At 41.6% G+C, this 22,474-nt stretch overlaps 1 protein-coding gene across 5 annotated transcripts; it reads left to right on the top strand.

Moving 5' to 3' along the window:
* Positions 1–210: 210 nt before the first annotated feature.
* Positions 211–21,899, top strand: LOC125310352 (shaker-related potassium channel tsha2-like). 5 transcript variants are annotated; one of them, XM_048267682.1, is made up of 3 exons: positions 211–3,855; positions 9,351–9,788; positions 21,815–21,899. In XM_048267682.1, exon 1 carries the CDS (start codon positions 562–564, stop codon positions 1,996–1,998), a length of 1,437 nt encoding a protein of 478 aa, XP_048123639.1. In that variant the 5' UTR covers positions 211–561; the 3' UTR covers positions 1,999–3,855; positions 9,351–9,788; positions 21,815–21,899. The 5 variants fall into 5 exon arrangements, with proteins under 5 accessions (XP_048123639.1, XP_048123638.1, XP_048123636.1 ...); XM_048267681.1 differs by lacking the exon at positions 21,815–21,899 and adding an exon at positions 10,423–11,858; XM_048267679.1 differs by lacking the exon at positions 21,815–21,899 and having other exon boundaries at positions 9,489–11,858.
* The last annotated feature ends 575 nt before the right edge of the window (positions 21,900–22,474 follow it).

Below are 22,474 nucleotides of genomic sequence, written 5' to 3'. Positions count from 1 at the left end.
ACGAAAACAAGTATATAAACACATGCGTAAATGTGGTTGTTTGGATATAAAACGCCGCTCACTAAATAATATCAAAATAATAATAAAGCTTAAGAACACCACATTCTGATTGAGGGATCCTACGTTGATTAGAGAGAAAAAACATTTCTGCGATGCAACCGGTTGACTGTCATTAGTGTCATGTTAGAGACAACCGAAAACGCACTGTGTCCAGTTCAGCAAGATAGCGTCTCCACACGTCAGCTTGGGGAGGGCATTGCTGCTTAAAATGCAGCGAATGTGACAGCCAATAGTCCAGACTGCCAGTGAGGGGAAGGTGATGGTAAGAAACGTGCATGACCAGTGAGAAAAAATGCTAACAAAAACAACGAGCACGCCGGGGCGAGACTGACACAGAGAGCAGAGGCGCGAAAACGAGACGGACCTCTCGATTCTACAAGTGCTTCCTCTCGCCTTGTTTCCACGGATTTGAGAACAAAAACACACGCTTTCAGAGGGGGACTGGGAAGCGACAAGGAGCAGGGACAGTGGTGCGAGTAACGTTACCCTTGGGGGGGAAAGATGACAGTGGTGCCCGGGGAGAACCTGGATGAGACTGTGGCACTGGCCGCTCTGTCCCAAGATGTCTACGACCCCGAGAGAGCGGACCAGGAGTGCTGTGAACGGGTGGTCATCAACATCTCCGGGCTGCGCTTCGAGACTCAACTGAAAACACTCGCGCAGTTCCCAACCACCTTACTTGGGGACCCCAGGAAAAGAATGCGTTTTTTTGACCCACTGAGAAATGAGTACTTCTTTGACAGAAATCGTCCAAGCTTCGATGCCATCCTTTATTACTACCAGTCTGGTGGCAGACTACGGAGACCTGTCAACGTCCCCGTGGACATATTCATGGAGGAGATAAAATTTTACGAATTAGGAGACGATGTGATCGAAAATTTCAAAGAGGACGAGGGGTTCATCAAGGAGGAAGAACGCCCGCTACCAGAAAACGAGTTTCAGCGCCAGGTCTGGCTTCTGTTCGAATACCCAGAGAGCTCAGGACCAGCCAGGGGTATAGCAATAGTTTCAGTTTTGGTTATTTTGATATCAATTGTCATATTTTGTTTAGAGACGCTACCGGAATTCAGAGAGGAAGGGAAAATCTTTGAGGACCATCTCTCTATAAATGGGACTGTGAGCGCAAAGAAACCAAATCCATTCACAGACCCCTTCTTTATTGTGGAGACGCTGTGTATCATTTGGTTCTCTTTTGAACTGCTGGTGAGATTTCTCGCGTGTCCTAGCAAGCCCGCCTTCTTTAAAAATATCATGAACACCATCGACATAGTTGCAATTATGCCCTACTTCATTACCTTGGGTTTGGAGCTTGCTGAGCACCAAGGAAACGGTCAGCAAGCGATGTCCCTGGCCATCCTACGAGTCATTCGCCTGGTGCGAGTGTTCAGGATTTTCAAGCTCTCCAGGCACTCCAAGGGTCTCCAAATTCTTGGGAAGACCCTGCAGGCGAGCATGCGAGAACTAGGTCTGCTCATATTCTTCCTTTTCATTGGAGTCATACTGTTTTCGAGCGCAGTGTATTTCGCGGAGACTGACGACCCCGAATCGGGGTTCAGCAGCATCCCCGATGCGTTTTGGTGGGCGGTGGTGTCCATGACCACCGTGGGCTATGGGGACATGTGTCCAGTCACCATCGGTGGGAAAATTGTGGGGTCTTTGTGTGCCATCGCTGGTGTACTGACCATCGCACTACCTGTCCCTGTGATTGTCTCCAATTTCAACTATTTCTACCACAGGGAGACAGAGCACGAGGAGCAGTTCCAGTACACACATGTAACATGTGGTCAACAGCAGCCCTCGTTTGGCGAATTCAAAAAGAGTGACAGCAAGCCTTCACTCTCCAAATCAGACTACCTGGAGAGTGACGACGCAGATTCAATTAAATACACGAACTGCAGTCCCCATAAAGCGTACACGGGGAAGCTAACTGATGTATGATTGTAGAAATGCGCAACAGTGGTACCCAGTGAAACGCGCGTCTCTTCTGACTACACCCCCATTCCGCGCTCTGGCCTGAGTATATTTTCAAGCTGTTCCGGCATCAGTAATGCAAAGGGAATTATTTATTAAGAAATCATAACAGAGGACTGAAACGTGGTGTGTCAATTTTTCTTTTTATTTCGCAATGTCTTCCATTTTACGCAATCATCTTTATCCAATGCGCGAAGTCTGATTCAAGCTAAACATTTCTCTCAGCCTCAAAACAATGAGAAAATATACGATTATCAACAAACCAAGCCCAACCTCGCGTTGTAGCACTTTATTAATGTACTCTTAGTAATGTTTAATTTATAAATTACATGTCAATTTTGGGAAGATGTTTACATTTCATTTGTTTATTCGGTGCAGACTGAGAGGACCAAATTATCTACTTATGTAAAATTAGCTAATTAACTAACTATCTTCAGAGCAAAAAGTACAAGGTCACGTGAGGGAGTAGAATAACGACTATATCACTTGATCACATCTAATGATTATGACTGTAGGGGGCCACATCATAATATTAGATGCACCGAATTGGCAGCATCTATGCCATTGTAATATTGGAACACAGTGACTGCTATGTGCCCTTTGGGCAATGCATATCCCCATCAAAATGCAGCTGTCACTAAAACGTGATCAGCAGTCAACAAGGAAACATGCCACAGCTACTGTAATCGTCCTCCAAATTTAGTTGTTGGCGTTCAGATTTTTTTTTTTTTTGCACCTTGCCTAGGATTGATGTCATTCCATGGACGACATGCAATCTGTTTGGTATAGTTATGCTTTGTGGCTGAGGTATCCTATCGTTTACATACATTATTGGGCGACGGCTCTTAATTTATTGAAATCTTACTGTAATATTGTTGTGGCATCAAGCTGGCCCCAGGTGCAAGCAAATACAACTGAATAGAAAATCTACAGTTTCCATTGGCTATGACTTGGTAAAAGCCCACGTGTAAAGGAAGAATGCATTAGCCTGTTTGCATAAAATGCATGTGGAAAACAGACAGGAAAAAACTTGATAGAATGTGCGCCCTGTTTTTTTTTTTCCTTCAACACGGCGACGTTTGAAATCCAAGTGCGCCTCCAAATGGTATAAAGGAGAAATCGCAGATTTCATACACAGAGGTGTTTCTATAGCAACCTTCCAGACTGTTCCGTATCCTTCAACATCGACGATACATTTTGTTGCCTTAAGTTAGGCTACGTGAAGGAACGTCTGTATTGTTGGGCTTGTTTATTGCTTTCGATTATGCTGCTTATGAAACCGACTAAAGATAATGTAAACAAGTTCCATCAGATTACGAGACAGTTTTTGTTTTTTGGCAGCTAAATCGCGTCTGGTCTGCTCTGCCTCCGTGCTCTGGGCTTGATATAGCCTACTCGTCCTAAATAATATTGCTATCATATTCAATATTACAGTATAGGTCTCACTAAATAATAAACTAAATGACATGGTACAAATAACGCTTCCCTTGCGTAAAGGGGCATTTTGATTTCCCTGCACCCAGACATGATGTGTTTCAAATGATTAAACCACAACTGCCAGTACATGTAAAGGACATCACACAGACCCTCACCTTCAGTAACAATGTGAGCTCATGGAGAGGAATCATACCGCTGAACATGGTACTGAGTCTTGTGGAGAGCAAAGTCAGCCTTCCACATGGTTGGATTAAGCGGCTGTGCCTGCCAGTGAAAGGGACAGTGAACAGTCACGTCTGGTCATGGAACAGAGCAAATTCTGAAACCCTGTTTTTCAGTGGTGTAGTGGATTATTTCCCCAAACACCATATCCTGCAAAACTGTAAGGTACGTTCCCCTCTCAACACCTCAAAAGAGCACACTGTTTGACTACTGACATTATGGTATTACTGACATTATCAGAAATATATCTAGCCTCTCATTATCCTGAAGTCGTGACAAAGCCTCTCACCTAGGTGAAAACAGCAGTGCACTATTTGGTTTCCTCGACGCTAGATGGCAGTGTCTACTTACCTGAGAACGGTTAGACATCAGGTTCTTGCTGTATTAAGTTTCTTACTGGCTGCATATCTTGAAACAGTGAAGAGGAAGACTAACACATGGTGTTAGCGTTTCCGACATAACGATTTTAATGTATGTATAACAGTCAATTATTGAGGAGGGATTTATATCAATTTGAAATTAGCTCTGTTATTACATTTCCTTCTACATTAATCTCATTGATAAAATAACAATCAGTAAACCTATGGGACTGCAGGTAAATAATGTCTGAATTTAAATAGTTAACGTGGAGCCAATGTTGCATAACAGCCCTCATAAAAATAACAAGAACCTGTGGAAATAACTTGCGGTATAGCAAAGTCCCTCTAGGTGGCGCATGTTGCCTTGCTGGTATGTCAGAAACTGTTATGAAATAATGACCTACAGAGAATTTTGTTTTGTGCCAAGAAAATGAAGGTTTCCTTGCTAATGTGGAATGCAAAGCACACACCAGGCCATATTTTAATGAAATAGTAGGCAACTGAAATCAGGTTAGTTTAATAATGGCAAGGAAAATAGCAAGGATTTGGTTTTGCCTGTTTGATGCACATGTTGTAAATGTTCAATATGCCATGATGGGATGGTCACAGTTTTCAAACCATCTGAGTAGTGAGTTTCCTGCAAGGCATTCCAGAATTATACCATAAAGATTTAGAATGGACATTGGCTGTTGTTTAAAATGGTTGCATCAGAGCCGTCCATCTTTCTATGGCTCTGGGTTGATAATCAAATGGAACCTTTAGTGATCAACATTCTCAACACACTCTTGCCATCATCATTCATATTTATGAGAGATTAACAGGAGGTTGATGTTGACAGCAAAGGGCCACTGTCAGTCAGCAGAAGTTCATCCCTTACTCTCTCTCTCTCTCTCTCTCTCTCTCTCTCTTTCTCTGCCATGGCTGATGGGATCTGTTCTGAAGACAGGCCTCCCTAAAGATAACAGCCACTGCCCCATCTCTCTGCTCTCTCTGTGTGTTCTCATAGATGTACTGTATATGACTGACATTACAATCAATTTCCAAAAGCTGTGCATCCTATTGACGCATGAAACAAACAAACAATCAAACAAACAAACAAAATACACGAATGGTGGAAGACGCATGGCACCATAGGAATTCCTGCTGAGTCATTGATCAGAGGCATTGTCTGATTCTGCCCATAGCGCATGCTTGTGATTGTTTGATGCAAAACAACAGAAGCAGATGGGAACCCTCCCCTGGGGTGTTGCATATGATGAACGACTGCTGTGGTTCTTGGACAGATAATGGACCACAACGCATCCCTGCATGAATCTTGGAGCGCGCTCAGTAGAGGGCTGCATGCTATCAATCTGAGGGTCATGCTGCTCATGCATAGCTACACACATGTACTGTATGCATATGTAGTGTGTGCATGGTGCAATCAAACAGTACATTTCTCTTTCAGTTTTCAGAACATATGGAGGTGATAAATGACGCACAAGTCTTGTGTAAAATATTTCTAATCTGACTGGCTGAATTTATGCAGCCTGTTTGCTTGGCCTCGTAAAGGTTTTAACGTATAGCATATAGTTATGCTATGGCTATCTACATAATCCATATCTAGCAACAATATGGCTTAGTATTCTGTTCACCATGTCACAATATGGTGAATAACACACCTGTCTGTTTACATGCTGTGGGTTTATTTAGACACATAGCAGCACGCCATCCAGGTTCAGTTCTGTTGACCATTCTGCAGAAGTAAGGCTTCAGCAGTTATGAAGAGCTCTCTGAGCTTAAATTAGTCGATGGTAACTGGAGCAAGCATCACACACAGGTGCACAGAGAAACATGCAAGCACTTTGTCACTATGTAACCCCCCCAAACCCCCCGACCCCCCCATCGGTTAGCATCGGCCAGTCCCTTCTATGTGCCCTGTGGCAACCCCCTACCCATCCCCGCTACCCCCACCCCAGTTCTCTCTGCATGGGCTCTGGCTCCTTGTCACTGGCATATTCACTTTGTGCAAAGGTCAGGTTATTTAAAGTGGTAGGGATATGCTGATTCCTTCCTAATCCAAGGTCTTAGGGTACTTCTGCTTGATGAATTATTGTGACGTGATCTCTCTCGCTTCCTGACCCATCAGCAGCCTACCCACCAGCCCACCAGCGGACCCTGTCACACCCCCCACTTTCTCCACAGGCTCCAGAACCCCTAACCCCATTTACAACCTCCTCCTGACCCCTGTCATGCTTCCCTTGTGGACTTTTCTTCCACCCCCAACCCCCATCCCCACCTCTTTTCTGTTTTTTTTTTTCAAAGACCAAAGTCTGTGCCATGGCAACCGATTGCAAACAAACACAGGGCACATAATGTCATTGTCCTTTATGATGTGTCGGATTGCGTTACGCCATCCCTGGCCCTGAGCCCTGCTTATGATCAATATGGAAATAACCTGGAGCTGAAGTTAGAGCTATGATAGGCGATAATGCAAAAGTAAGGCTCGCCTGTCACCTGCTATCAGGTATTATAAATATATAATAAATATTAAAAATGATCCGATTTATTGTATAACAAACCATTATTATTTTTGTTCTGGCCACCACCTATAAGCTGACAGTTAGCTGTTTCACATTGTGTCTTGATTTCGCTGGCTGGCTGGTTGATGGGCCAAGCAGCAGCTCCTGTCCATTAGTGCTGATTTTACAGCATCTGAGTGGAAAACATGGCAACGACAAGGAGAGATTAAGAGAGCTGGCAATGTACAGGAAGGGCAAAGAAAAACAGAGAGCCACAGAATGAAAGAGAGTGGGAGACAAATAGAGAATGTGTGTGTGTGTGTGTGTGTGTGTGTGTGTGTGTGTGTGTTTTGTGTGTGTGTGTGTGCGTGTTTTGTGTCTAGGTCTGTGTGAGTGGTCAAAAGAAAGCATTGAGAAGACAGACAGCAGTGGAATTGCACTGCAGAGTAAAGAGATGGCCTGGAGCACTGTTTGCGTGTCCTTGTGTGTGCGTGTGTGTGTGCGTGCGTGTGTGCATCTGTTTGTGTGTGTGTGTGTGTGTGTGCAAGGGAGGGAGGGGAAAGAGAGGCGAGAGAGCTGTTGAGAGGCAAAATGGAAATGAACAATAGGTTGCAGGCAGCATTCAGTAGGGGAAGAGCAGATCCGAGAATGTTTGTGAATTCAGAAATGGAACATTTTGGCAAAAATGTCCCTATGTCGTTGTCAGATCAAATATGTATGTTTTGTAGAGTGGTTAAATAACACATGGAAAAGCCATTCCTATGCAAAACTGGCTTCTTTTAAATACATTTAATATATATTTTTGATTGCGCTGTGCTCTTTATTGAGCGTGGCATCTTTTTATTGAGCGGCATAAATCAGATCATTCAGTCTACACAAGCAGGCATGTTCACACACAGAGACTCAGATATGCACACTTAGCTGAGAGACTGACAGAAAATAGACATTCTTGCTTGAGGACATGAGCAGCTCTGCATATACTAAGAGCCTCAACACCACATCACAAGTAAAAAGAGGCTTTTTTTGTGTGAAGGGCACATTCACTCGGAGGCCCAGCAAAAGGAGGAAATAGAGAGGGGGGGTGCCTTCCTGCTGTCCCGTCGCCCATGCGGCTCGGTGTGGCCCGGTGCAGTGTGGTGCAGAGTGGAGCGGAGGGCCGAGGCGGGGAGAAGTGACGTTGTCGACGCGCTCGCTGTGCATAATTCCTTGTGACGGTTTGGTGTCACTGAGCTCGAGAGATCTGCTCCTCAGCAAAGCAGCCTCCCACCCCCACCCTCTCACCAACACCCCCCCCCAATCTGTTCCCAACCAGCAGCTAGCAGCTAGCAGCTAGCCCCGAATAACAAGCTGTTTAGCTATGCAAGCAGGCAGATAAGGGCAGTGTGTGTGAATCAGCTGGCTGTCATGAAAAGTAAACGTTTGTTTGCACCTCTAACAATGGGGTGCTTCTTGAAGCCAAATTAACATGAAAATGCTGATGAGATGGCATTTCCGGTGGCCCTTTCTGTACATCATCATTCTGGCTTGAGGGGGAAATGTGTGTAATTCAGTCAGTCAACTTTGTACCTCTTGGCCATTATTTTGCAATTTATTGCAACCAATTGTATTAGTTGTAACTGGAATTTGTATTTTATTGTCCCGGTAGGAGAGCTGTTTTTCAGTGAGTACATTGGTTTCTGAAGGACTGTTTCCATTGAGTAAGTCAGTCAGGCCAGACCAGAGGTGTGTCCATTGCTCAAAAAAGGTTTGGGTCCAAAATGCAGCATTCTCAGTGGAACCAGGTTAAGTTAAGTGCACACCCCTGTTTCTGGACTTCAATAATAGTATATTTACTCTTTTGATCCCGTGAGGGAAATTTGTACCCACTGTCAGCACTACAAGGAAGTATTGGTGTCTGATCCGTCATGATAGAGGATGTTTCCCTAATCTGTGCATCCCAGTAACTGTGCATGACCTGCCACACATGTATGTTGAGAGCAGAACGAACAACAGGCCTGCCTGTTAGCATGGAATGGTAATTGTAGCCTATAGTGCTGCTATGTTTTCAGTTGCCTTATTGTGAGTCTTGAAGCATGCTTTTTTAGTCATTTTTAGTCAATACAAATGACACATTGCACCTTTCAGTTCAGTATAAACCAGTGTGACAATGCCTATTCCTCAACTGCTCATATGGTGGACTGTGTTCTCTTTGCTATATTGCATTGGAAAAAAGAGAAGCAATGTTGCTATGAGCATGTCTGAGAAATGCCTCATTAGAAAGAAGTGGGTTATGCTCTGGAACGGGTCAGTGTTGGGGATGACGCACAGAGACATTTTGCTTGAAAGCATACAGTAGAAGTGATTCTGCAATTTGACAGGCATAAGAAAATACCCAAAGCCAGCGCAAAGAAAGTGACGAGAGTGCTAGTGCAATATGTATCCGTAGATTCAAAGTGTAGTGCAGACAATATGTCAAAGCCTTAACGATCTGGGAGCATTAAAAAACGACTTAAAAAAACTGACATGAACATTGACACAATACTGCACCTTCATAGTATAGCCACTGACTTACTGTATATTTATAGCCACAGAGCCACTGACTTATATTTATAGCTACATAACCGCTGACTTAAATCTAATGTAAACTGTAGCCAGTGTAATATGTCACTGTATCTGCATCTGCTTATTGTGGACTGTGTTGCCTTTGGCAGCGACGGGTGGTAAAGCCGAAGTGAGAAGCACTTTAATCTGGTGCCCCACTGGGTCTCAGTTAGTGCATTAACCAGTCGACACTACAGCCCTCTTCTCTTTTGGTTTACAGGGGGATGGAGGGAGATGCACTCGAACAACCGCCCTTGCCTTCCTGTCACCTCTTCACTGCGGGACTGTACACTAATTCTCTCTCACTCTCTCTCTCTCTCTCTCTCTCACGTTCTCTCTCTGTCTCATACACATGCAGGACTCGGGGAGTGTCATTCTAAACGATAGGTGTACTCTGCGTGCCACAGAAAACACACACACACACACAGAGAGAAGATGAACACTCGGAAGTCTATGCACGCCTCGGTTGTCCTAGACTTCGCTGATGGACTCGCGGACACAGAGGCCTCTCTAAACTTCTGCTGAGGAAGAGCACGATCTACAGACTTTTTTCTTTTAAAAAAATCATCCGCCGATATCCAGGACAGCATAGGAGGCAACGGACAAAAAGACAAAACTAAAACAAGCACGGAGGCGGCTTGCAGGGCAGGAACCCAAGGTACCGAGGATGTTACTTGAATCACAACACACCATACATACACACATACATCACATACACTAATTACGAAACCATTAAGGCATTCAAGATTACTTTAGTCTTGGGGGAAAACACGTGCTCCTCTTGCGGAGGAGAGACAGGTGACCGTGTGTGAGAAACTGTAGGTACACATCAAGACTATGTGGGTGTTTATGTACACTTCATATCGTGCTATACCAAATCATATTACTGCATGCTTGAAAAATAGGGCATGTAAACATTGATTACAAACAAAGTTAGATGCTTCTCATTATACATCACCTGCTTTGGCACCATTAGTCAAAATTGTGGGAACAAGGACTGAGCTCATGGATATCATCATTAAATCAATCATTTGTCTTGTTTTCACAGGCGAGGTTTATGCAGTTAAATCTCTATTTTTTTAAAGTACCATGTGTGTTTTGTATACATGGGGATTGGTTTATTACCTTCATTTTATTTAGAGCATTTTTCTTGCAAATTAATGATTTCACCCCCCCCCCCCCTTTTTATGTTTCCCCCCATGTCTTTTTAAGAGAGTTAACATTAATGAAGGGAATATGTGGTGATAGTAAATTGGCTTCCTGTTTTGACCTTGCCCTTTGACCTCCCCCAGACCCCCTTCTGTCTCATTTGAAATGCAAGTGTGCTGCAGGCTCTCATCCTAAGAGAAGACATGATGTCTCTTCAACAACTGTGATTGTCAGTGTGTGTGTGTGTGTGTGTGTGTGTGTGTGTGTGTGTGTGTGTGTGTGTGTCATATTACAAGTTGGATCAGAATGCTGTATCTGTTGTCAAAGGCATCTACCTCAGTGTCCACTCACGTCCATCGTTATTCAAAGAAAGCTGGAAAGAATGCTTTTTTTGAAAAACACACAAACACACAGGGTGAATGAGAGAGGAGAAGGAAAAGAAAGAAAGAAAGAAAAAAAGAAAGAAAGAAAGAAATTAAGAAAGAGAGACTTCTTCAGACAGCTTTAGATGTCAAAACAAGCCACCTGTCCAACTCGTCACTCTCCATCACTTTTCATTGTCCTGATTGTCTGGTATTTGTGCTGTAATGCCTGAATGAAAACAATCGGTTCTCACTAGTAATTTAGTGTGCTTGATCGTGTCCCCTTTCAAAAAAGAAGCACTGGTTTAAATGGTGGTGTAAGCATTTTATCGCAGTGGTGATGGTGTTCATACTGCATATCCTTACTATGAGTATGATTTCTAAATGGTTGTAGTTGGTCAAAGGTCAATGCTTGTTTTATGCAATTTGTTCCTCAAATCCCTTTGACTTGTGTGCAGAGAGGAATAATAGGATGAAAGCATATCAATGAAAACACCAATGGCTGAGTTGAAAAAAGAAAAGTTTATTTTTTTTCATATAAGTGAATATAATATAGATGTATTTGAGTAAGAGTGTATCATTTCAGAGACATTGAGAAGCCTGTGCCTATTGTGCGTGATATTTTTATATGCATTTATGAGGGAAGTTGCAATAATGTGTGGGGAAGGCTCGACCGCTTCAGGAAACAGCCTTTTACTTTTTGGAGATGCGTTGCCTCCAGACAATTGATGGCCCAGACTTGGTGATTTGTTTTTCAAGACCCTAGAAACTATAGTATCTTGAGTTTTATCCCAAAACAGCTTTCCTGTAAGTAAGAAGCACTTGTTTCCTGGATGCGGGTCTGGCCAACACTGAGACTGAAGTTGAATCTTTTATTTGCTAAACCAGGCATAAATACCCTGGTCATGTCAACATCACTGACCCTGTCTATCACTGACTTGCACAACTCATGACTGTGTTAACATAGAGGAAACGTTGACAGACAAAGCATTTAAGCAATAGTACAATTGCACCAAACAGCCATGCCATTTCAAACCCTCATCATCACTGATTCTGAGGTCTTCCTTGTGGAAGCATGATGCATCTGTTTAATTTTATTGTTATTCTTTTATTCTTTCTTTTTTTTAAATTAATTTTTCTAAATATTGTCATCAATTTGGACATTTCCTCTTTTCATTTATGATCTATTTTTGATAAATAAATTTTTTGATTGGTTATCAGTTTGATTTCTTCATTTCATTTGCATATGTGTGTGTGTGTGTGTGAGAGAGAGAGAAAGAGAAATAGAGAGAGAGAGAGAGTATGCATGTGTGAGTAAAAATGTGTTCAACAAAACTGTGGCAGAGAATGACATTGACAGAAGCACTAGAACATCCTAATCTTCAGTTATTCTAGGCCTAGCTAACCAACAGCCACTACAAGCTTAGTTGTCATCACACACATTTCGACAGGGTGTAACTTTTCATGGTGACTATAACTTCTGAAGGAACTACCCCTTTTTCACACCACATGGAACCAGGGGTATTAGTTCCTATAACCATGTTTAGGGGGTCTTTATAACTCCTACTATGGGCTCCTGTTTGGTCCATACGCACCTAGTGTCTGTCATGACCAGCACCATTTTCGTGTTGCAATCAATCCCCATCTAGGCCATTGAAATGTTTCTATTCATTGGCTATAGATCCCTCAGTCCTCTGCAAGGTAATTTCAATGTAGACTGAATGTATGTAATTAGCTATGCATCTACAAGCAAGCTATTATAATTCTGGTGTTTGTTACCTCATCAGCATCTCACTTACTCTGTCAACATCAAATGCATAAACACTCAACATTTCACTCTAGAGTCCATAAGACGCAGAGCTGTTGTAGGTAAGGGCTCTGATGACAGGCATGCGACACTATACAGACATGTCCTACTTAAGATAACAATTGTTTTTGTGTACAAATCTCGGAGTCTGGGCTGCCTACAGAGACTTGTTTTTTTGACGGTCGCTTATGGGGCAGACAGCTAGCGGATCGTTAGAAAAGATTAGATGAATGTGATCATTTATGTTTGGGCTTTTTTTGGGCCTGAAATCGCTGATACAACCTTTAAGATGCAGAGCGACAAAAAAGAGGCCATATAAAAGCAGGGATGGCACGTTGTTTGTCATGCAGAACAAAAAGGCCCCTAAAGACCTGCCGAGCATTCCTGCTGCGTGGATTCCACAGGTATCTGAACCCATCTGAAAAGCCTTAGGTGTTTCCGATGGAACTGCTCTCTCAGCTTAAGGCCCCCGCTATCTTCAGAAACATTCGCGAGGGTTTATATTTAAACGGCGAGAAATTGGATTAGCAGGCTGTGAAGCGATGCTGCCGCTCCACCAGCTAGCTAGCTGACCCAGTTGTAGGGGAGTAGGCAGGTGGTCTCGTTGCAAGTGCACCCCTGGGTCCCAGCTCCCCTACTGATTTTTGTGTTTTTTTGGGGGTGTGGTTGCAGGAGAGGCTATTGAAGTTTGTGTTGAATTTCACACCCCCAATAACAGTCAGCAACCCCCCAACACACACACACACACACACATTCACTCACACACACACACACACACACACACAGATACACCACCCCTCCAGACCCTTTCCCTGCAATGCAATGTACTTCTGAGAGGGGGATTCAGAGCATACTGCTTGTGGAGATAGATAGGGAGATGAGCTTACAGGTGTGTGTGGCGTGAAAGAAAACAGGTGTGCCAGGAGTGGCCGTATTTTGGGAGCAATAGAGGACGGGGAGAGCTGGAGGTGATGTGCCGCAGTGCAAGTACTCAGACGGCCGTAAGTCTTGAGCTGCTCTGCTGCACTGGCAGGCAGCTGGTTGCCGTAGTGGGACCAAAACAGTGAGCCTGCACCATATCAGTCACCTTCACCATGTCACACACAGAACAGATGGTTGATGAAAGCTATATAACGTTATGGGTTTGGCAAAGATCTACTCTGACGTCAAATATAAGACAGAAAATAAAAAGTATGCATAGGTCATAAACAAACATTTCTCACTCATCTGTTTCTCATGTAGAAATTATGGAAGAGGTGAATCTTTGACCATGACAAAGATTGCTATATATATTTTCATATATATTTTCTGATGATGATGATGATGATGACACTGAAGACAGGTGTCATTTACTCACACTGTCTTGTCATGCGCTAACAATTATTTCTGTGAGGATCAAGAAGGAATAAGCTATAATTGTACCATTTTGTTGCACCTGTCACCTGTCTCCATAAACTTCATGGTGTCTGTCTATTTTTATATCCATTTCAGAAAGAAACGATGGTTGACTGCAAGCAAAATAGTCATATAACCAAGTAGCAACTATAGCCAATAGTAATGTAACTTAGGTACAGTTTTGTAGATCAGTAAGACAAGCAATAATGCATGTATCTTTGGTGATGTGGCTAGGATTGCGCACAAGGCAGTAGTGGAAGCTTGAGGTACCACTGTCTCTGTTTCCTATATGAGTGCCTTACACTTACAGGTCATGTTATGTCACAGCATTTTATCCATTTTCAGCTATTTGTGCAATTAGGACTGCATACTAAACAGGACTGAATTTCAGACCTGAGAATGTGCATGTATACCACATAGATAGTTGAAAACACTGTTCTACCGGACAAAAAAGACAGACTTCTAATTTGAGGTGAAGGGGAAAATATGCTTGGGACTGCTTTTGATTTTCCTCGAGACCTTGGATACAGAACGAGACATTTTACGAATGTAAGACAAAGTCTTCCAGGATTGTACAGTGAACGTTCTGTTGGCAAAAATATGTACCAAAATCTTTGTTCAGAATCTTCCTTTGATTGTTGTTGTCAGTTTGTTTTGCTTTGAAGTCATTACTCCAGTTATCAAATGCTGTTCAAGTGCTCATCAATCACTGACTTAATCGCGTGCATTGGAAATGGATCGGAAATCGATGGGCATTTGCCATGCAACATCTTACATTTGTCATGACATTGATTCTCTGCTTTCATTGACTTACATATGACTGGACTGTGTCACAACGACTGCCATGCTTGATTTGAACTACTATGTGTATGATTGGTGTATTGTCTTGTCTGCTGTGAGCTTCCCAAAGCCTTTGCAAAGACTAAATCCACCTCATGTAAGACTGCAATGCACCAACAAACATCCGCTAGTAACAGCCATAGGAGGACTAAAATATGCCATCATATCAAAGCTATCCATCCAAACTGTATCCAGCTCTAGTTCACAGAGAGAACAGTTTTTAAGCCGCTCTAGTTCACCATTTTGGATTTTCATGCATCAAAGCCAAATACATTATTGACTGAAATGTTGGAATCTTTTTGATGGACAGAGCTACTGGGAAAAGCTACAGGCTTACTGGTCATGCTCACTCCCTACCAGTAGAGAAACAGCCTATTACGATCCCATTATAGTCATTTTCGCTCAGAAATAGCTCCATTAAAAAAAAAACATTATTACAAGTACAAGGTTAGATATAATGTATGGAAAATAGGTCATCTGTGTTCTTGTTCTATGCATTGAAGTGTGTGTGTGTGTGTGTGTATGCGATAGACAGAGTAGGACCCACCCATGATTAGTATCCTGATGAGGAGATTTGTAGTCCTATGTGACACTATGGAACTGCAGGAACTGGGCAATGCCCTATACCCTATGTGTGTGAACGGCTTCAGACAGGCCGACTGCAACACAGACTCCGAATGCACATCTCCATACCGGCCTCTGTGACTGTCTCAGTGTGTGTCCAGCTGCAACATTCGGTCAATAGCCATCACTTGTATTGTATTTATTATTAATAATAATGAAAACAAGAAAATAAAAAACTTTAAAATTAAAATGGGTGTTTTGAACAGGTATCAGCAAAATCTCCAATAGTGTCTTCTGTCCTGTGTTCCTAACCTGGGATATTTATTTTTTTGTTCTTTTTTTATTTTAAAAAAGGGTGATGAAGTATCTGTGTGATTCAATGTATAGCAGTGTGTAAAACAAAAATTAAATGAGCATATGATGTTGTCATAGAGAGTATATTATGACCCTGTATGTATATATGTATGGGCTGTAAAAGTACTTATATGCGCAATAAAAAATAAAACACTGTTTGAATACTAGTTGTGACTCAGTTTTAACATGTGGCCTTTTTTTGTCCTCACTGTTACATAATGGTGTATATTATCTGTATAATATGATAAAATGCATATTAAAATGATGAAGCTTTTATGTTTATACAATTATGTTTAATAAATAAATGAACTGTGTAAAGAAACTGTGATCCATTGTGTGCATACTGTATCTGTGGTTGTTTACAGGAAAGAAGGAACAAGCAAAACAAACACATTTGAATTTGCACAGCTCTGAATAGTTGAACAAGCACAGAGCCAGACTAATTATTATTTTAGTCATTTAACATGAACTTGAATAGATACTAGTCCTGATAAACACATTGGCTTCCATATCTCTGAGAAGATCTAACAACTTACAGTAATTGGAGCAGTTAAACTATGTGCATAGTTGGTCTTTGAGACCACTTGGAAAATGGCACAGGGCACCTGAGATGGTCCTTGTGGTCCTTACCTGTTCTATAAATAAATATGGGAATGACAAAAGGTGAGGCAGCCGAATTCAAGAGCACTGCAAGCTCACGGACCAATTTAATTTCCGCCTGCAGTCTGTTCTGACCTGATACAGGAATATTTTTTTTCTTCAAGCTTTCTCACTTAAAATGAGGAGAAGAAAACGATGATCTGATAGAACTACACTTTCCCATTTATTGTGATATACACAACACTTCTATTCTGAGATATTGCTTAAAAAGCTTCTATATACCAAATCGATATATATAACTATATATACAGTTTTTCTCAGTCACTTTGGTGCTTTTTTCAGATCAGAATGAAAATTCTCATAACTATTAGTTCAACCTCCACAACATTTAGTCATTTGTGCACATCATAGCAATTTCTCCTTCCTCTGAACAAATTGCAAATACTTTTGGACATGTATCAGTTGCTTTCATACTATTCTCTGCTGTTTTTTAACATTATCATTTGCTTATGAATGCTGAATAGTCGTTCCCAATAATCCTAATAGTCTTCATTTCATTGCTTGAGTCATTACATACAAAATTGTTGAACTAGTTATCAAATTCTGTCACAATGCTGTAGAATTGCAAAGAGCATACAGTAAAAATGTACGTATTCAGTGTCTTGTACTCACTTACTCACCTAATGTGTAACTTTACTGTAGTTTTCAAATGGCTGTACAAGTACTGTATAGTGTTGTCTTGAGCATGTTCAGGTAGTGTCACCGAGTTCTGACCTTTTTTTGCATTGGAAAACACTGAGAGAACTGTCATAATGAAAACATGACAAAGCCATTTGACTATCTTGTTCATAAACGATGGTGTCAAGACTTCTCATTTTGATGACACTGACAGTTTCATTGACATGAATACCTGCTTTTGAGGAATGGACTATCCATTTTGAGCAAGTGACGTGCTTTTGCAGGTCATCCACTAGGTTTTGCAGTTTGCACTAATTGTTTTGAGAATTGCACTAACTGCTGTGCAAATGTTAATAGTGATGTGAGAAAAGCACCAAAGCGACTGAGAAAAACTGTAACATATACATTCACTGACCTCTATGGGAGTGCTGTCACAGACCCTGTGTGTCCAGGCCTGGGCTTCCCTGTCTCCCATTCCAATCCTTCACAAACAGTTTCTAATGTTCTTACTGCGGATTTCATACTTATTTTCATAAATAGATACATTTATTCATCCCGCAGGATATTTTGACTAATTATTCAACTGTGTAGGTACTCCCTCAGGAAGACCTCAGATAGTGTTAAAATAACTGAACTGAACTTTGTATGAATGAATGCATAAATGAATAGGTGGATGATTAGACGAAGTAATGAATGGATAGAATAAAAAATAGCTTGTGGATGAATAAATCAATGAGTGAGTGAATAAATAAGTGACGGATAGATGGATAAATTAATAGGTACTTGGATGGATTAATGAATACACAGACAGATAGATAGATAGATAGATAGATAGATAGATTAGTGGATAATTAATGGATAATTAATGGATGAATGAATGATGAGCTAAAGCAGAGTGATACAAACACTCCAGGTCTGTTACATCCCATTCAGGTTTCAGGGGACTGGCTCCTCATTCAAAAGTAATGACCTCACTTGGAGGGAGACAAGAATATTGTGTAAGAAAGAATGTCAAGGGAAACTGCAGGCGATTACCAACGAGGAGGAAAAGGTATAGGACCGACTGGCTGAACTGCAGCCAAAATTAAACGTTGAATTATTAATCCACCATGTCTGTTATGATCTTCACAAATTACATGACCTGCTGTTGCCTTCTCGAGAATTTCACTGCATTCAGAGTTGTCTTTTTCACTGGAGTTTCTTTTTGGTTTAAATGTACTGTATACGGTTGCCAATTAAATTGCTCAGAATTAAATCTGTAAAGCTAATTAAAACTGAGTCTGAATTACCAGCTCATGTTAAGGAAACCCCTTAATTCTATGGTTGGAGAAACAAAAACTCCATCAATCGTCAGTGATGCAACTTTACAAAATAGAATCATATGTTACTCCAGCACACAAAACACAACTGTATAACGAAAATATTGCTATATTTTTGTAGCCAATAGCCTACCCTATTGCCAAAGGAAGAGGGCAGAGAATGCCTGACATGTAAGGTAACCCAAGTTACTCAGTAAACTGCATTGAAATGAGTGTTGAATGTCACTAATGTCAATGCATGAAAACAATCCCCTGTGCCCTGAGCTACATTTTTATTGCTGAAACCACCTTGTGTATCCTCGTCCTTCAGACGCTCCCTACAACACTTACTGCTAGGACAACCAACATTGGAAGTCCCTTACAGGGCGTTGTGTAGCCTACGTGAATTCTATTTCAGGAGTGGGAACAATTGTAGCGTAAGTGATTTCACACAAAAAAAGCATGTAATTACACAGACAACTCGTGACCAGTTGTATCCAGTATGTAATGTTTACATTAAAGTTATGTCTCGTTAAATAATTTGGCCACCTAGCAACTCCTTGATCAGGGGCATTATTCAAATCCTTTGCCACTAAGTGCAGGCTACATCACAGAGACCTTCAGGGAATCCCCGCACGGATGGCAGTGACCGAGAAGGAGGATACAAGCTGTTGGCTCGCCTCCCATTCTTTCCGAGCTATATTTAGAAAAAAAGCCATTTTCACGGAGGGGATTAGAAAACCTATTTTTGAACCGAGACACTGTAACCCAATCCATAAAAGAACTACAGAGGGGAGTGTCCTTTGTGAACTGTTACAATACGTGGCTAAATGTTTTTACAACTGAGGCAACCATTTATGACCAAATTGCTCCAGTTGTGACATTTAATTTGTTCTCATTTTGAGGTACGAATCGTTCTTTTACTGTTTAGGCTACTGTCGCCCAGTGTGTAAAAGTGGGCTCGTCCAAAAGTAGTATTCATGACACGTACAACAGGAGAAAGGAGAAATGGAAGAAAATGACCCAGCCCCCTTTCGTTTCTCCCCCAATGACGGATGATTTAGCACTGTTTTGAATCCTGATGAATTTCCTCCACGTCGTCAGTCGGCGCCTGACCATACTCTATTTTAACGCAATGCGGAATCTCACACCCACACCAGCGTGTCGGTCATTTTAACAACATAAAGTAGCCTATCTGCACACAGATTGCGTATACGGGAGAAAATAAAACAGAAATCTTGCAGCACTGATCTTAAAATACTGAAATCCATCGTGTTGGTTGAGATGACCACTAATCTCTGCAATGAATCAACAGAAAAAGCATAAACATACCTTATATATAAACTAAAGTTCATGCATGTTATCAATGCTTATGGGCTTCTTGAACTGAAAAAATTGAGATTTCAGCTAAATCAGAAGTCGCACATACAGTAGCACATCACTGTGTGTGACAGGAGGGGAGGGAGACCCAGTGTCAGATTGCTTTGCAGTGAGACAAATGTGTTTGAGATTAATTACAATTACCACCATCTTCAGACCTCTTGTCCTTGGATTACCGACTAATCCAGCTCTGATGGTGAAATTGAGAGCTGTTTGTCCGGCCACTCCAGGCTATCCCATCCTCTCAATGGTCATTTCAATTCCATACGGTAAGCGGTTTAAATCTGCACTGGAATCAGCAGATGAGCCCTGTCCTATTGACCTTTGGTGCAAAAACATAACCTGTGCTCTGAATCCTGCCTAATTTGGATGAACTTGTTGACTGTGGAGACCATGCAGGGCACAGGTTTCACCGCACATGGCATGTCCTGTGATATACAGATTATAATTAAGACAGAACGCAAAGGTTGTATTAAGTAATGTTTGGATACCAATATCAAGATATACCAAATATCATGATATTTCAACTCATATGTCTGAGATGATATTGTGGCTGTATGTCTACCTGTCTTTTATGTCTGGTGAGCCAAAGAAAAATGTCCACCTTGGTGGACATTAAAGATTTATTCTATTCTATTCTATACCTGAGATGCTATCCCATACACAGGTATATCCAGATTTCCAAAGTAGTATGCATTGTCTATTCACACTAATTTATCTTAACTTTTGACTTTTGTTTCTTTAAAGCTGAAGTACTAGGTTTCTTAACACACATGCACACAAACAGACACTCTCACTCACATCATCTCTCTCTTTCTCTCTCTTGAATGTATGCAGAATGGGCCCATTCCTTCAGTTAGCTAAAATAAATGTGAGCTTGTGAACATTTCCATCTGCTGTGTTAAAATTAAAATGGACACTCTTCTGATGAACAGCTGAAGCTGTCAGGGCTTTCACAGAAACAACCAATAGCATCTCAACAAATGTGAATAAACCCATTTCCATCAACCTTAGTCACTTCATATCTAAAGAGTATCAGGAGTTAGTCAGCCTCTCTCAAGCAGATTCATTTTTTTTATCCAGCATAGAATATTTTATATGCATTTCAAGTATCTCCCCTCAGGGATATCTCTTAGAATAGTCAACATTCATATTACAATGTTGGATGGGAATCCAGCTATTGAGCTGTGATCTAAAAGCGTCCACCAATGATCAATTATTAAGCTGTATAACACAGCAACAAGCACTAACATAGTCTCCCCCAAAATGTGCCTAGAATACCAATTCATAAAAAAAAACCCATAGAGATATCTCATCACCACAGAGTCAGAGCCATAGTCAGAGACTAGCAGAGAGAGACAAGGAAATACAGTATATGGCCTTGTACAGTTTCTCTCTTTCTCTCTCTCTCTAACACACACACACACACACATACACACACACACACACACACACACACATAGCACATTCATTCATGAACACACAGGGCCTTATATAATGCCCCTGTCAGCACGATTCAAAGGATGATATAAGTATATGAGAATTAGTTCTGAGAGAGAAAGAGGAATGTGCCATTAAAGTGAAGGATGAATGACGCCCCTCTCTCTCCATCGCATCGAGTATAAACATGGTGTGCTCTCAGATTTTCCAAAGGCACAGTAGTAGATGCTCATCATAATTCTATCCCCAGAGACAGGGCCGATATCCGTAATCAAGCAATCGAGCCTTATGCTGGAACAGATGGTAGTGGGCAGTTTGTCACACGGACGGAGAGCGGGGAGAAATACACCTACACACCGACCACTAGGGTATCGCTGCATTCATCAAATGCAGAGTGATAGGCGCTGTATTTCATATGCCATGCCCATCGTTAAATAATGGAGGCACTAGGATTTTTTGATTTTTTCTCTCTCAGTTAAGATGGTTATCACCAACCACATTGCTTTCAGAAAAGCAGTAATGAATGCTCATGAACAAACTTCCTTGCCATATACAGTAGACACAGACAGTGTTGGTTCCTTTTTTATTTTACAGACGTGTTTCGGCGTGGTGCCTTCTTTAGTTTTCTTCCTCTATCTTATCAGTTATAAGTTTGGCCCCGCACTCTCAAAGACGAAAAAGAGACTGAGTGGAGCCTGCTCCTACCAAACAGTCTTCTTTATTTTAACCATACATTAACATTAAACTTTTCTTTTTTCTAACAAACATATCTTCTCAAAGTCTCTCTCTTTCTATTTTTCTCTCTCTGTGTCTCCAGGTCTTTTGGAACACAGGCCCCCGGCCCCTCCTCCTCACTGGCTCTGGCACGTCACCGCGGCAACCTTACCTCGAGGAGGAATCCCAGTGTCCTCTCTGCTGTGCCCACCCCATGGCGACTCGTTAGTGCTGGTGTGCACTCGCCTGGCTGAACTGCATTATGGGAACAAGAACAGCTTTCACTTCTGGTGGATCATGCCCCGTAATGTTCCAGGGGTGCTTGGTGTTTTTATTTAAATTTCATTAATTAATGAGCATATTTTAATTGAGGCTGTATTTGTTTATGTTATGGTTGAGGTATAGTTAGTTGGAGTGTTCCTCAGACAGGGCATCCCCTTGGCTGCAAAACAAAAAGCCTCATATAAAGTTCCAAATGGTAGTGGACTGCATTTGAATTTACATAATCTGACTGTACATAATAGCTTAGTATATTCTTCAGCATAGCGCAGTAGCTAATAGCTAATAGCTAACAACCAAAATGTTAGTGCTGGCATTTGGAGAGGCCTTTGCTGTCATTTTTGTGTCAATGATTAAGCTTTTACAAAACACTTGGAGCAACCGCCACATTGTACACTGTTATATCTAGCACTGCTCAGATTCTCATGAATATTGCAGCATTGCAGAGTTATAAAGCAGGCAGTCTGAGGCTGAGTTAGCATTA

This window comes from Alosa alosa, chromosome 17, assembly GCF_017589495.1.
Source record: "Alosa alosa isolate M-15738 ecotype Scorff River chromosome 17, AALO_Geno_1.1, whole genome shotgun sequence".
NCBI lineage: Eukaryota > Metazoa > Chordata > Actinopteri > Clupeiformes > Clupeidae > Alosa > Alosa alosa.
This window is presented reverse-complemented; position numbering and strand designations above follow the sequence as displayed.

Bases quoted from the DNA above. Each gene is read 5' to 3' on its own strand.
- LOC125310352 (XM_048267682.1), top strand. From the start codon at position 562: ATGACAGTGGTGCCCGGGGAGAACCTGGATGAGACTGTGGCACTGGCC.